At 39.0% G+C, this 15,148-nt stretch overlaps 1 protein-coding gene and 1 long non-coding RNA gene across 2 annotated transcripts in view; both read right to left on the reverse strand.

Annotated features, from left to right (window-relative positions):
• pitpnc1a (phosphatidylinositol transfer protein cytoplasmic 1a) overlaps nucleotides 1-13,197 on the reverse strand; it is a 60,898-nt gene extending 47,701 nt beyond the window's left edge. The window contains exon 1 of the mRNA XM_034710609.1: nucleotides 12,601-13,197. Within this exon, the coding sequence (XP_034566500.1) occupies nucleotides 12,601-12,648 (48 nt within the window). The 5' untranslated portion in view covers nucleotides 12,649-13,197. The remainder of the gene's footprint in view (nucleotides 1-12,600) is intronic.
• Nucleotides 11,651-12,470, reverse strand: LOC117831777. Its single transcript, XR_004635073.1, has 2 exons — nucleotides 12,039-12,470; nucleotides 11,651-11,937 (listed from the first exon to the last, which is right to left on the reverse strand). It is a non-coding gene; the product is annotated as an uncharacterized LOC117831777 (long non-coding RNA).
• Nucleotides 13,198-15,148: the final 1,951 nt, after the last annotated feature.

Consider the following 15,148-nt stretch of genomic DNA (forward strand, 5'->3'; position numbering starts at 1 on the left):
ATTTTGACTGTGAAGCTCCTGTCCATCTGTCTCCAGGGAGAGACAGATTCACTCTATCTCACAAGCCACGCTGTAGCTGTAATATGGGCAGCCACAGCGGGATGAATCCAAAAATAAATAGAATTGAGATTTAATAGCAAAGAACTTAAAAGAGGCATCATCGTGATGCAGATTTATAACACTGGTAAAAGTCAGAGGGGTCAGTTTTGCTCAGCAGTTAAACTGTGTGCCCCATGTACAGTGATAGTCCTCAAGCTGGGTTCAAATGTGACCCTCAGCCCTTTACTGCATGACATTCCCTACTCTCTCCTCTAAGTCTCCTACCCTATCTAGTTTCCTATCCTCTTAAATTAAGGCATTATAAGCTGAAAAATTAAACTAAAACAAAGGTGCCTCCTCAGGTCTTTCCACAAGAGGATGAGACAAAAACTTCCATAACACCTGTTTTTCTTTCTTAAAATAGAAGTCAGACCAAGCGGCAACCTCTGGTCTAAAAATATGATTCCAATGCAGAAGTGCTAAGAACTGCAGTTCATCGAGGATCCGCTTGAGGCTGGCTCCGGATATACCGGAAGTCACATACACATGAATGGGAAAAAAACGATCTTTACAGCAGAAATAAACATGTTTACAGCCCGGTACAAGTGACGAGTGTAGTCTGGATAGCTCATTTCTCGATCGGCACACACTTTGAGGAGGGTGAATTTTTTTTCTAGCGCAGCAATTTTGAAGATATTGAGATTACAAGCCCTCCAATTAGAGGCACAGCTGACTGCGGGAAAACTGTAGCTGTTGGCTAGGAGGCTGAAAACCTGCCTCTTTACGTCACAATCGCTCGACAGCAGCAATATGGCTGTCGCAGACGATTGGCCTCAAAACAGCTCTTCAGAAACAGATGGGTGACGTCTCAGATCCTAAGTCCATATTTTGTACAGTCTATGAGACAGAACCACCATCTGTGATGCAATCCCAACTGAGTTTCTACCTCGATACACTTTTCCAGCTAGTAAGATAGAAAGTTGCATTTTCACTTATTCATGTTGTAGAAAGCAAGAAAATATGAGCCTTGCAATTGATTTCTAGCTTGAACGTACCTTTAAAATGGACTGGATGTCTTTTTTGAAACTGTCCAATCTTGTCAAATGTTAAAAACCAGGAATGATAAGTTAGGGTAGGCATGCATAAACACACATGAAGTCTGATCCATCTGGTGTATGAAATGCATTCCACTGCCAATCTGAAGTATTAAGATTTCTGCACAAGGTTCCATATTTAACAGCTGTTCAGCTGATTTTCATGTCTTTCAAAACACATGAAAAACTGCATTTGACATTTCATGTTAATAATAGTTTGCTATTGAGGGAACCATCCCCTTTGTTTCCTTGGAAAACCAAAGAGCTGCAGGGGTCCATTGGGTACAAATTACACATGCAAACACAGGAATAAACCTTGACATCTCTGTTCTCACTGCACACAATCAGGTGGCCACTTCATCATCAAAGAGATTTCTAATCAGATGCAAACTGCTGATGTTCCTGTAGCAACCAGGGACACATGTACCTGTTATTCCTGTATGAACACAGTGTATCTGTGAATATTCCCACATACTGACAGATACGAACATACATTTCTCTACATTAAATATTCTGTATCTACTGTACAGGTTTCAAATCAACCAAGCACAAAGACATTTAATTAGGTAGGAGCCCTCTGACATGCTCAAAGGTTAATGGCACATTCAGAGGGAGATATATGTTCAGTATTGTAATATTGTCTTGGTGATGACCACAGTGGGAGCTGATTGGGTGTACAGCAGCAGGGTATGGCGTGGTCGTCTCATAATTACCCTTCCAAAGCAAATCCTTTCAAAAGGATCAGACGATAATTATACAGCTCATTGACTGAATCAGTTGAATGTTCTGCTTTGATTAGCTGGAGGAAGCATTTTGATTGGTGACTGAAGCACTTGTTCCCAATCCTCGTATAGAATAAAAGCACTACTGTGATTAGAGTCCCCAGCTGTGTGTTATCACGAGGTGGAAACAAAAATGTGCAAATGCAGAGGAGAGAGTCTGAATTGAAATCTACACCTTTCGTTCTGTAGTTAACAACTATAAATATTGAACATACTCTAAGGTCATTCAGACACCTTTGTGTGCTGTTTCATCCAAGGACAAATCTCAAGTGAATTATCGTCAAGATACATGTAAATGACCTACCATATTAAGTCACAGTGAAGTCAACCTGTGACCTTTTGAAATTGGACATTCCAATATCCAGTCAGGAAATGTTATCACATGTATTTTTGAGTTAAAGTCATATTTGTGTTTTGTGAGGTAACACTTGCAATGGTTTTTAACCATTAAAGGTGACATATCACGCTCTTTTCAACCCTTTGTCAATCTCTAAACCAACTGACCATCACCTGATGACAAGAGCTTTGGGGGTCTTGGCCATCTTTTTGGGGCTTCTGATGTTGCCAGCCGTTTGCGACAAAAGGAAGCTCTGCCAAGACTTTCTTATCCACATGTTGCTGTTTTTTTTTTAATCTGACTAGCAACTTGAGGAGTAAAAATGGAGTTGACAACTAAGTCCAAGAAGGGATTGTTAGCTGCAATTAGGGTTGCAAAAATTCCGGGAATTTTCAAAGTTGGAAACTTTCCATGGGAATTTATGGGAATAAACAGGAATAAACCAAGAATTTACTAAATTGAAGGTTGGCTCTTAATAGTGAACTTAAATGTAGTTGGGGAAAATATATTTTAGCATAATCCTGACTAAAACAACCAGATTTCATGCAAGTACAGTTGCAGATGCTTTTTTAATGGGTTGGGCCTGGGGGATGAGTAATAATTAACTCAACATTCATGTTTTTGTTCTTCAATGAAAGAATTGATTGTTCAATATAATATTTAACACTTGATAAAGTTCTACTTACAAATAAATCTGTTTTAATGGTATTATTTTTGATGGATGTCTGCTTATAACAAAACAAATATTTATGCTTGAATATGACACCTTTCCATTAAATTACACTCAATTCCCAGTTAATATCCATTAATTCCCATGGAAAGTTTTCAATTAGGAATATTTCCAAAATTCCCAGCTTAACTTGGAAATTTACCGGGAACTTTCTGGAAATTAAACGAAAATTTTCCACTCCTTCGCAACCCTAGCTGCAATTAAATTCAGTTGTCTGGTTACATTAAATAAAGCTGAATCCAGATTAAATGGCTGAGGGTTTCCAGGATTGCATTACAGCCGATGTGTTAGTTGCTCTCCACTCAGACTGTTTTTTTGCATACTGTCAATTCCTGCTGAAACGCAATTGGAAGATGACTCATGCTTCAAATGGAACCATCACACTTTTAATGCCGAGTCCACCAAATTCAAGTCTTCTGTCAAAGTGGGCATTTGTGCTAAATGTATGAATTTCTTTCAAGGTGTTCCTGAAATATCAAGGTAGAGGAAACATTATGAGTTCACTATACAACTTTTGAGAACTGCGAGTTGGTGTGGAATCCTCTTTGAGCCTCTGCAATCTTTGATTACCCACAACACCACCCACTGGTTCAAAATCACATTTATGTCCACATTTATTAGTACTACCTTTAGTTGTAAACTTTGTAGGTTTTTTCTTCATTATAGCATACAATTGAAGGAGGAATATGAGTCAACATCGCTGCTTTTCTTGCAGTCATAAATTAGAAGTGGCCTTTTTGCTTCTGTAAGTACCTTTGGAGAACTACTATTACTATCAATATAAAAAAAACTCCCTATTGTCAAATAATGAGTATAATCACAAATACAGTCACTCATTAATCAATTTGCACAAAACATTGTGATCACATTATGGTGTTTCATGCCCAGCTGCCCCCCTTCTCATGCTGCATCTCTGCTAACACCTGCCCCATAACTCTACTGACACATTCACAGTGTGTCAGCATGGCGGCTATTCTCAGCAGCCATTGTGTCTCCTTGTTTAGACAGGATGTTGACAGTAAGTGTGGTTTAGGGGAACAGGAAGAGAGGGAAAAATAGAGGCCATAAAGCGTTTCCTGTTCTGATGAGGTGAATGATGTTAGCTTCACATTAAATTGCTGCTCTGAGACACAGGTAGGCATTTCTCAAAGCAGAGTTGTAGTCACCGAACATTAACACTAAATCTGATTTTCAAACATCTGATGTTGTTAGTACTAGAAGGAAATTATGCTAAAACAAATCTATAAGAATAGATACACCTTATGGTCCCGCTGGGGCTGATGGTCCCCTGTATACAGTAGAATGAAACCGTGTGATTTGTCATGTTTCCAATATTCTGACACAAATATATACTTTGCAATATAGATAGCACATTTTCTGAGGTTTAAGAACCTCCCCTCGTTAGATTTTCCTACCCTCAAGGGTCCAAGGTGTCAATAAGAGGTTCTTGACCAAAGACCCTATATATTTAGCTCACTTGTCATCTTATCTTTCACCTTGAAAGACAGAGCTCGTCTTCTCATCTCAGTGAAAACATGTTTTATTAATTTACGTTTTAATATTAATCAGGCTCTACTAGGCTTAAAGGCACTTTGAGTCTCCAACATCTCTAATTCAAGAAGAAAAAGTAGCAAAGAAGTTTTATCCGTAGTGGAGCTTGCATAATAACCCTCAGGTGCTCCTCACAGATATGGAAGAACAAACTGTATTTGGTTTACACTCAGATTTCAGTTAGTTTCCTCGATGCTTCAGGCTTTGTGTTACAAGCGGAGATAAATACTGACAAAAATGTTTTACTGAAGCCATGATGACAAAGCAGTTATAATCATATTGTTTCCCTTTCTCAATAAATAATAATTAAAAAAAAAATTATCACCTTCCCCTCAATAACAGTGTTCTAATTTGCTATGTTTTTTTGCAAAAGCTTTGCAATACATGGACAAATTATGTCACTCTAAGCAAATATGAAGGTATTTTTGAGGTTTTACTTTTGCCACTTCAATTTTAGAAAATATTCCCCTTAATAAGGAGACAAAAGAAACGTCCAAAGCTTGTCAAGTACGCACTAAGTGAGCTGAGGTGATCTAACTTAATATATCCTCACTTTGCCTTCATTAAAGAACCAATCTGCTGCTGCACATTTCTATGATTCTGCAAACTAAATAATTTATCAAGGAGACTGCTATTTCCTAGAGTTAGAGCAAATGCCATGTTCTTGGTAAGCGTCAGTAAAATTAATATACTTGTCTGTGACGTGTATGTCCGTGCAAGAGACCATTAAAAATGTGTCACTGCCTTTTCTAACCCCACGGGACGTCTTTTTGAAGCCCATTGCTGTCATGTGTGGAGTTTCAGCGCTGGAGGCAGCAGCAACAAGCTCAACAGATGTCAAGTTTTAGCACATCACAGACTGGACGCTGTCGGCTGAGGTTTAAGCTCTTTTTCAAGTTAATAAATCACAGAGTCATTTATCTCAGATATGAAAAGTCTGGTGTCTTTTGGTTGATAAAACTTCACTCTGCTGAGGTATTTGAGTCTATGCTGGTGGTTAAAAAATAATGAAGAACGATAGTGACTTCTGAAAAACATGTCCCCTTTGGTTTTGGATATTTGTCAAAACTCAAGTGTCCCCATAATACAATCTGTAGACTTTTCTTTTTTCAATGTTTTTGGAGCTTTTGGCCTCTACTTAGACAGGACAGCCTGAGAAAGAAGAATGGGAAGAGAGAGGGGGGAATGACATACACCAAATTTTGTAGGGAATTGATCCTAGAACCAGCTCCATGAACACTGTAGCCTCTTTACATGGGGCACTTACTCTACCAACTGGTGCCCAAACCGGTGCCCAAGCCCCATAGACAGTAGAAATATTGACAAGATTTTCTGTGACGTCAGCCATTGGTTTTTCTGGACATGCTTTACAGCTCAGCGATGATGGCCGCCGTATTGAAAATGCTGACTTCACCTAACTTTCGAATTAACAAGCCACAGGCAAAGAGGTAGAGCTGCTGACAGCTTCAGCACACCCTCCTGTCAGTCAAATCAGCCATGCTATCGGTGTAACATCATGGTAGTGGATGCCTAGACTTTAAATCATGGTAGTGGATGCCTTATAAAAAAAAATCACCTATTGAGCAACATACCCAGCATTTTTTTAACCAGGCTATAAAAACCAGCATTTTAGTATAGGACCTAATGGGTGTCCTTGAGTTTAGCACATAGACTGTATAAAATATGGACATGGGATCCATGTCTCTCATTGGAGGGCTTGTAATCTCAATATCTTCGAAATTGCCGCGTTAGAAAAAAATTAACCCCCCTTACAGTGTGTGCCGATCGAGAAATGAGCAATCCAGACTACACTCGTCTTTTGTACCAGGCTGTAAACATGTTTATTTCTGCTCTAAAGATTAGCTTTTTTGAATTGGTTTGTAAGTGGTTTCTGGTACTTCCGGAGCCAGCCTCAAGCGGATCCTCGATGAACCGCAGTTTTTAGCACTTCCGCATTGGACTCATATTTTTAGACCGGAGGTTGCCGCTTGGTTTAGCAGCAGGCCTCAAGTGGACACTCAAGAAACTGCATTTTTTTTTACACTTCTTCATTGGCTTCATTTCTCAACGCCAGAGGTTTCTGCTTTGTACAACCTCTCTATTTTAGTGACACGAGGCAGTATGTGAAATGGATATTTAATACACATTCAGAATGCTGTTTTCAAGTAAAAAAATCTCATGTTATACAAGGAACTGCATCTTTTCGGCAAAATAATTTCAGAAACTAATCTTATAAGACCTCTGAAGTTTGAAGTATGGGGAATTGGATGCGCTGAACTAAATTAAAGTCAAACTTGAAAGACAAAACACACCTTATGGTCTATTCCAGAAACTACATGCTGCTTTGATAAAGAAAGATCTTCTTGTAAATAACAAGCTTGAGAAATGTTCGTGTTTCCAAGTGAGAGGCTGCAGTCTATGTGCTTGGTTGCAACGTCAAAGTCATGGACCCTCTCTCCTTCCCCCAGGACACCATCACTCTTCACTTGTTTGTAAGTCACCTCCATTCCTACAACCTCCAGTCACCTGACCAACTGTTTCTGCTGGACTGCTCTTAAATTAGTCATCGGCTCTCAGATATAAATAGAAAATGGTTGACCCTGGATGTTTACCACATCATTAAAGTTGTTGTTGCACCAGGCAATTTGTGCCTGCTTGTATGTTATCGTTTGTAACCTTCTCAGTAAATTGCCTTAAAAATGAATCTAAGCTGCTTTCCTACTTGTGCAACAGAGGGTTTCCCTTGATTCTTTAAACCTGCATGGGGGCAGGTGTGTGAGTCCCCCTGTATAGCTCCTTTTGAGAAGGTGGAAGCAGAAGCTAAGAGAAGGCATTATAGATTTACTGCAGGTCTATCTACACCCACTACACTTTCTTACCTGAAAATGAAGTAAAAATTGACCAAATTCAAAAGGATAAGGGCTATACAATTTGGGGGAAAACTGAGAGAAAATGTAGGAAACATGACAGAAGAATGAATGTCCCCGATGCACCCAAACACCAACCAAGTTTCAAATGGAACATTTTCTTTTAGGGATGTTGTGATAAAATTTACCATCACACTGATTACATACCTTAACTTAGCAGGTCAGAAACCGGGTACCCTTCAGATACAAGCATGATTAAACAAATCTATTTATTGGTAGAGGGGGAAATGATTGTTAGTATTTTCCAATTGTTACTAACGTTGAAACATATACTATTATCAATAAAGATTACAATACCTATACTAATACTGCATTTTGGCTGTTTTAGAGTGAGAGTCATAAGCAACACCTCTAGATTATAGATCCCCCAGCATATAATTATATATTATTATTATATATATATGGCAGCTACTTTGTGACCTTGCACTATGTTCTGTCTTCCCGGTCATTATCCCACACCCACAAACTGACTGTAAACTTCTCATATTTAAACTTCTCATATTTAGATAGCTCTGTGTGTGCTTTTCATGCTGTGTATGCTCATAAAGACCTGGTGCAATTTTATCCGTGCAATAACATACCTTACTATCGATTCATGAGATAGAAGTGTAGAAGTGTACATAGTCTTTATATCTCTTATATTTACTATATTTTATTTTATATTGACCTTATCATTACTACTATTATTATTATTATTATTATTATTATTTATTTTGAACTATGTAAGCACATTGTTGTATTCTCCTGTCTGTCTGTCTGTCTGTCTGTCTGTCTGTCTGTCTGTCTGTTTATTTTTCTGGCTTCTGGTTGTGTTTACTCTCATAGTATCTATTTACACCCAATTGTTTTATAAAAATGACCTTGTCACTTCAAAAGTCTGCAGGTTAGCATGTGAAGACCGAGGGAAATATTTTGGAATAAATATCAAAAGCAGTCCAGAGCATAAAATGACCCTCAGCATATGCAGATACAAAGAATATGTAAGTATGTATATAGTATATAGAGTATTCACTGTCTGTGGGGACTTACAACTTCCTCACTAATGTGGTGCCCTTAAAATCTGTTTCCCCTCTAACCCGTTCTATTCAGAGGATTTATATAAATACTGACAGTGGTGAACTGAATTAAAATTGTCACTTAGGAGCCTGAGGAAACATGTTTTGCATTAACTGCTTTCATTTGCCCATTTTTCCCCTCAAGATTAACTCTGCTGCCACGATTGAATGAATTGATGAATTAAATGCAAATGATGCAGTCCAACATAATGCAATTCAGAGAAGACAAAAACAGCAATCCTGAAACAAACAAGCCTCCCTGCTGGAGAAGCATAGCAAATTTGCTTTAGGACAACAGCCATAATCTGGTACAACCTCTGTTAGTGCAACCTCAAGAACACTACAAGGATTCAGGATTTCAATTATCTGCATAGCAGGAGCTGTCCAATGAGCCAGCAGGCTGCAGCTGGATAGCCACAGAAGACAGTCAAATGGGAGTTCAAGCAGCGGCATGTGTGGATATAGAACCACACAGACTCAGGGGAGAAAACTGACTTTGTTATTGGTAACAACCAATGATGTCACGTTACACAGTCAAAGGGAACAAGTGGTTTAATACAAATGTTAGCTGTTGTGAGTTAGATTATCGATACCCGATGATGAAATGTATGAGCTACTGAAGTGCTGGTGGAAAGATGTTATAAATGTTGAACAGAGCATGGTTAGCTCTTCCCTAAGTCACAGTTTGGGGACATCATATTCAAAAGTGGGTTTATATCTGTACACCTACTTACAGTAAATTACTCAAAACAAGCAATCTACATTGCAATCTATACATTTTCTCTTTCTTTCACACTGTCTTATTGCCTCTTTCTCCCTGGTTCATCTTTGACGTTCAGCACATCGTCTGATTAAGCATGATTCTTTCAACCTGGTGCGAGTGAGCAAGGTCACTGCCTAGCTGAGCTATGAGCTTCTCTGGACACAATAAGGAACATGATTTTCAGAGCACAAAGTCTCCAACCTTGAGACATAAACAAGAACTTACAACGAACATATTGAAAACCCCAGAGACAAAGACATACACTGATTGGCTGATTATTCAAACATGTCTATCTCTTGTGTTGCTAAAGGAGGCAAGTGCAAGAGAAAACCTTGGACAGGCCCAGTCATATTCCCCAAAGTTCATAGCCATGAACTTACATTTTTAAGTCGAAATATTATTTAACTCTTACTTTGATTTCATTGTGGCTTGATGTGAATAAAATGGACATCACAATGAAGGCTTTGTTCCCCTGTTTTGAAGGGCCATATTGCAGTTGACTCAATCGGCAACCTCCGGTCTCAAAATATGAAGCCCATGCAGCAGTGTTATAAATTGCAGTTCATAGAGCGTCCGCTTGGGGCTGGCTGAAGAAATACCGTAAACCACAAAGACACTAATTCAAAGACGACAACCTTTGCAGCAATAACAAACATTTTTAAAGCCTGGTTCATAAAACGGTTTTGGTCTGAATGGCTAATTTCTCGATCGGCATGTTGTACGTGGGTGAATTTTTTATAACGCAACAGTTCAGAAGATGCTAAGATTACGAGTTTCGCCCATTTAAGGACATGACTGACTTGACTGACAGGCGGGAACACTGTAGCTGTTGGCTAGGAGGCTCAAAGCCTGCCTCTTTAACTCACACTAACTCGACAGCAGTTAGGTTGCGTTCAGCATTTCCAATATGGAACTCGCCAAGGATTGAAATTGATATTTAAAGGCTTTTTTTGCTATAGCCAGTTGAATAGAAAATATGTCATGGAGATCATAGTGAAAAACTCTCAAATGTGTTATTTCCTACTTGAATGAAATGGTCTCTTGCAGAGCCTCTTGGTGGTTGTTGGTGATACTATTGTTTAGCTGTGTGTCATGTCTTCCTGAATGAATGCTGTCCACTTTACTAATACATTCATATTTATCTGGAGTGGAGTCTGTTACCCTCATGATGCAATTCCATTCAAGGAGATTTGGATTCGTGACTCTCTTGATGTGAGGTGTAAGCACTGTTTATGATCTAACCAGAATACTAAAGCACTGAATTAAACTGTTTTCATCATAAATTCAAGTGAAGGGGTGGTACACTGAGGTGAAGGTGGGTTTTATCATGTACTATGTAGTCTGCACAAGTCAGTTGTACTGGTTTCAGCTTCAACAAAATAGGAAAGAGCAGTGAAAGGTTTTGCTTTGACTTTTTATCTTTGCATTGGATATGATTTTATGCCCTCAGCTGGAAACTGTTTTGCAACAGTTTGCAAACAGTGCTGCATGGATGACATATTTGTGTTAATATTACTGGTTATCAACTGCTTGGTTGCTTCAACAAAAAGGGAAAGTGATTTTTTTATGATACTTTGCCACAGAGATTATTCTGTGTAATAATCCAAGCATAAAATTATAATAATTTTCCCCCCTTTGATCACATACACCCCTTACACACACAGACACACAGAACCGGACTAATGGGAACTGTATGGTTTATGTGTTTTGTGCAGAAGGGGTGAATAAACAGATTATCAAACTACAAATATTCATTTGCCAAGTCAATGACAGATCAATCGGTTAGATAAGGCTTTATCATTATCACTATAACAAAAGATGTGATATCTTTTAATCGTCCACGAAGGAAAAACTATGTCTTTCATCAGCACTGGAGCAGAGCAAAGCAGAAGAGCCAATCAGCCTCAGGACAGAGCTGTGATAAAGCAGCATGCTGGTAATTATAAACATGAAACTTGTCGAAAAGAAAGAGGGCTAAAGCAGAACGATGGAGTGAGATAAGGATCAGTGGATTTCAGAGGGGCTATTCAAGAGGGCTCTGTGATTAAAAGTACAGATGAAATCAATTTCATCCTCAACTAAACTAAGAACACAATGTGCTTTTTCTCGACTGCGGAGAAGAATTGTTTCTTCGCAGACTGAGTAAAATCTGCAGTGATTCTAAGAAGCACTGTCGTAACACAGGCACAGACTCCCTGTAAGTGGCAGCTTATAAACCCGGTTAAATGGAGCATAAAACCTGTGTGACAGTTCAACTCAATAAAACACTTCAACTGGAAAATCAGTAATTCAAGATCAGGGGTACAGTGGAATGAATCATCTGGAGACTACCTGCCTTTATGTTGGGGGCTTAACTGAATGTACAGACTGTCAAAAGTGCGACACCTTTTATTATGTCATTGCATAAAAGGAACAGCAGGGCCAGTAACGGGGACAGAGAAAATTCAATAAACACAGTCACAACTGAGCTGAACACTTAACAAATCTTACATCTTATCTGCAGCCTGAAATGTGAAAACATCGCAGCATTACTGGGTCATGAAGGAGTTTCTGTGTCACTGTGACCTGAGGGGAACTTCAGCCTGCAGATGCTTCTCTGTCTCATCCTTTCTCTCACGTTACCCACTTCCAAACACAAATAATGTGTGTTACTGTGACTCTGCAGATGAAACAAGATCAAATGTGAGCATTACATCTTCCTTTCTAGTCCCTAAGCTCTATGAAAGAAAGATACAGTGTGCATGCAGAGAGAGAACATACTGGTTTATTCCTGTAAACAATAATAAGGGAGGTAGCATCCTTGAGGTCTTTATGATGTGTGACAATCGGAAAACAACAGTGCAGTGTGTTGGTTAAGAGTGCAGAACGAATAGAGGTAGAAAGATATGTTTCTTTCATTTACTATAAACTACTCTGGAAGCATACAGTAACAACCCAAACAGTCACTGTATATGCAGGACTTGCCCTCCACAACCTAAGATGACCACACTACACCCCCTTCCTCTTCCTCTAGTGCTACACATCCATCTCTTAAGATGCGCACGATTTCTCTCTAAGTTTAAAGAGAGACAACAGCAGCTCCACCCGGCGGTGGCTGCAGGACTCTACCTCTGTTATGGAGCTCACTGTGTCCTTTGTTGCAAAATAATATGCACATCACTGCTTACCTCTCAGTTATTGGTTCCAGAGTGAACATCACAATGTATCAAACATGACGTGCAGTTATGAGGCAGTGAGCCACGTTACTTTGATGGACGAGCAGACAATCAGCAGACATTAGCAGGATGCAAAACATCACGAAAACCAAGAAAACTTCACCTACCTCCTCCACTGTGAGAGGCATGCAGATGCGGTACTCCTTCATCAACATAGTCCTTGCACAATGGTGACAACAAAGAAAGAAAGGTGAAGGCGGTCTGACCTCAGTCTTCAGAGCGATCTCACGAAACAGAAACAAGTGATGATTTGTCCGAAACGAAATGGTGGCAGGGGGATGCAAAAATGCACTAAATCCTCGCACGCTTTTGCATCAGTAGCAGCTCCTGCAACGGTTCAGCTATATGTCTAGGTAATTCTCCACACACAGCCAGGTCCGAAGTATAGGGTGGTCTCCTGGGCTACAAAAGCCCCGTAGTAAAATCAGCAGTTCCCTGATACAAACTACTCCCAGAGGATTACTTTGTCATCTTCATGAGGTCTGCAGTGTAGAAAGTGTACACAAACCGCACCAAACTCCAAAACAAGTCGCTCCAACCTAAACCGCAGCTTCACGCGGCTTCTTCACAAAGATTGAGTCCGCGCGCCTTTATCTCGATCTTTGACTCCTCGTGTTGCAGTGTTCACTTGAGCCAGTTCAACATCTATCAGCGGGTCTCACTCATGCTCCTCGGAGTATACTAGAGATGCGCAGCCGTGAGGAGTGAAGTGCGTCCAAAGAGAGAGAGAGAGAGAGAGAGAGAGAGAGAGAGAGAGAGCGAGAGAGAGAGAGAAATCTTTATATTTTTATTTTATATTTCTGTAAATAATCTGTAGCCATCTGTAAATATTTTGAAAAGCTAAATGAAAGTATTATCATTATTACTATTATTTTTATTGTTATTTTATTTTATTATTTTATTTTATTATTCATGTTTTCTTTTTTCTATACTTTAAAAAAATGTAAAATTGCACAGCATGTTAGTTTAACATTGATCTTTGGTATTCTGTAATTGTTTGTTATTTTGTGTTTTATTTCTATTCAAACTTCAGCAATGATTACGTATGTTTTCCATGCTAATAACGCCCTTTGAATAGAAATGATGGGAGAGGGAGAGAGAGAGGAAGAAAGAAAGAAAGAAAGAGAAAGAGAGAGAGAGAGAGAGAGAGAGAGAGAGAGAGAGAGAGTTACTAAAATTAGAAGAAAACGTGTGTTATGATAGATTAGTCGATAATTCAATAGGATGTTTGTGTCAAATCAATTACAAACACATAAAAAATGTGGGGCAATGCATACCTTTGTTTTTTAAAAAACATCTGACTGATACAGTACTGATACAGTTTTGTCCTATATTTCATGTCACTTCTCAGGACCTTTATTTGGCTTATGAGAACCACCAGAGATTATCTTGTCATGTATTTTCAGCCCATGACCCCCAAAATATAGGTGCCAAAGACTCGCGACCCCCACTGTCCCTCAAAGTGATTTAATGTGGCTTCAACATGGTCTGCAGAAAATTAGCCTACCTATTTGAGTATGTGTCTGTGTTTCCTGTACTGTTATTAATTGACCTACTGCTACTGACGCTTTTGATAATTAACTGTTCACTAACCCTAAACTTAGGAGTCATCTTACAAAGAGAAAGGCACATTAAATTTTCTATTTTCAAGGTTTTATTTCAAGTTTAGCTACTATTTTTGTCTGTACTTTTTACTATAAATGGGTAAAATTAGAATTAATTTAGATACATTTTTAAAAAAAAACTTTCGGAAGACATCTCACGACCCCCCATTTGTGTCTCGCGACACCCCAGGGGGTCCCGACCCACACATTAGGAACCCCTGATATAGCAGAAGAGCTATACAAACACATGGCACCTACAAAGTATATACAGTTTTATTTTGTTACTTTACCCATGATGCTCTCCTCTCAGTAGTGTGGCTCTTCCGAAAGTCTCTGCACAGTTTGGTACTGATCCTGAGGATTTAGTGTTAGAGCTGACCTTGGTTCTTAGAAGGAGCTGGCCATGGTTCTGAAATCTGGCCAGGATTAAAGTTTGGTGCTTCAGTGAAAGTTTTTTGTAAAACCTAATATACTCCCCTATCATTTCCTTAAACTTATCACATTACAATTTTCTGATAATTTAGCATTGTAAAAGCTCTAGAATTTGTGACATATGGCTCAGTAGGTGGTAATGACAAACTACTGAATAACAGGTTGTTAGGATATGTCAATAAAATCAATCAACCTGGTTAGATTCTTATAGTTATATGAAGACACTGATACTAAGTCTTTTTCACTCTCCAATATGCCACCAAGTCCATCAGCTAAATTTTGAGTTTTTGCCAAACCCTCCATAATGACAGCAGCAACAAATTAGAAAGTTGACTGTTATTAAAAAACATGTTTGTCACAATAATCAACGTCTGATTTCTCAAAACTGAATTCTAATCTGCAAGTTTTCAGGCCTTTTCTAAAAAGGTCAGAGGTCAGCCTCTCCATTAGAGTTCATCTTTGGATTCATTTAAGGGCCACAAAGAAACATCAAGCATCCTGTTGGAGGATTAAAACCTGCACGAACCCAGAAATCCCTAAGATGCTAACATAAACTTCCAATCCACAGCCTCCAATCTACTGTGAAAGGGATAGTTCCTGTGGGGTTAGCACAGACTGT

This window comes from Notolabrus celidotus, chromosome 20 (genome assembly GCF_009762535.1).
Source record: "Notolabrus celidotus isolate fNotCel1 chromosome 20, fNotCel1.pri, whole genome shotgun sequence".
In the NCBI taxonomy this organism is placed as follows: Eukaryota; Metazoa; Chordata; class Actinopteri; order Labriformes; family Labridae; genus Notolabrus; species Notolabrus celidotus.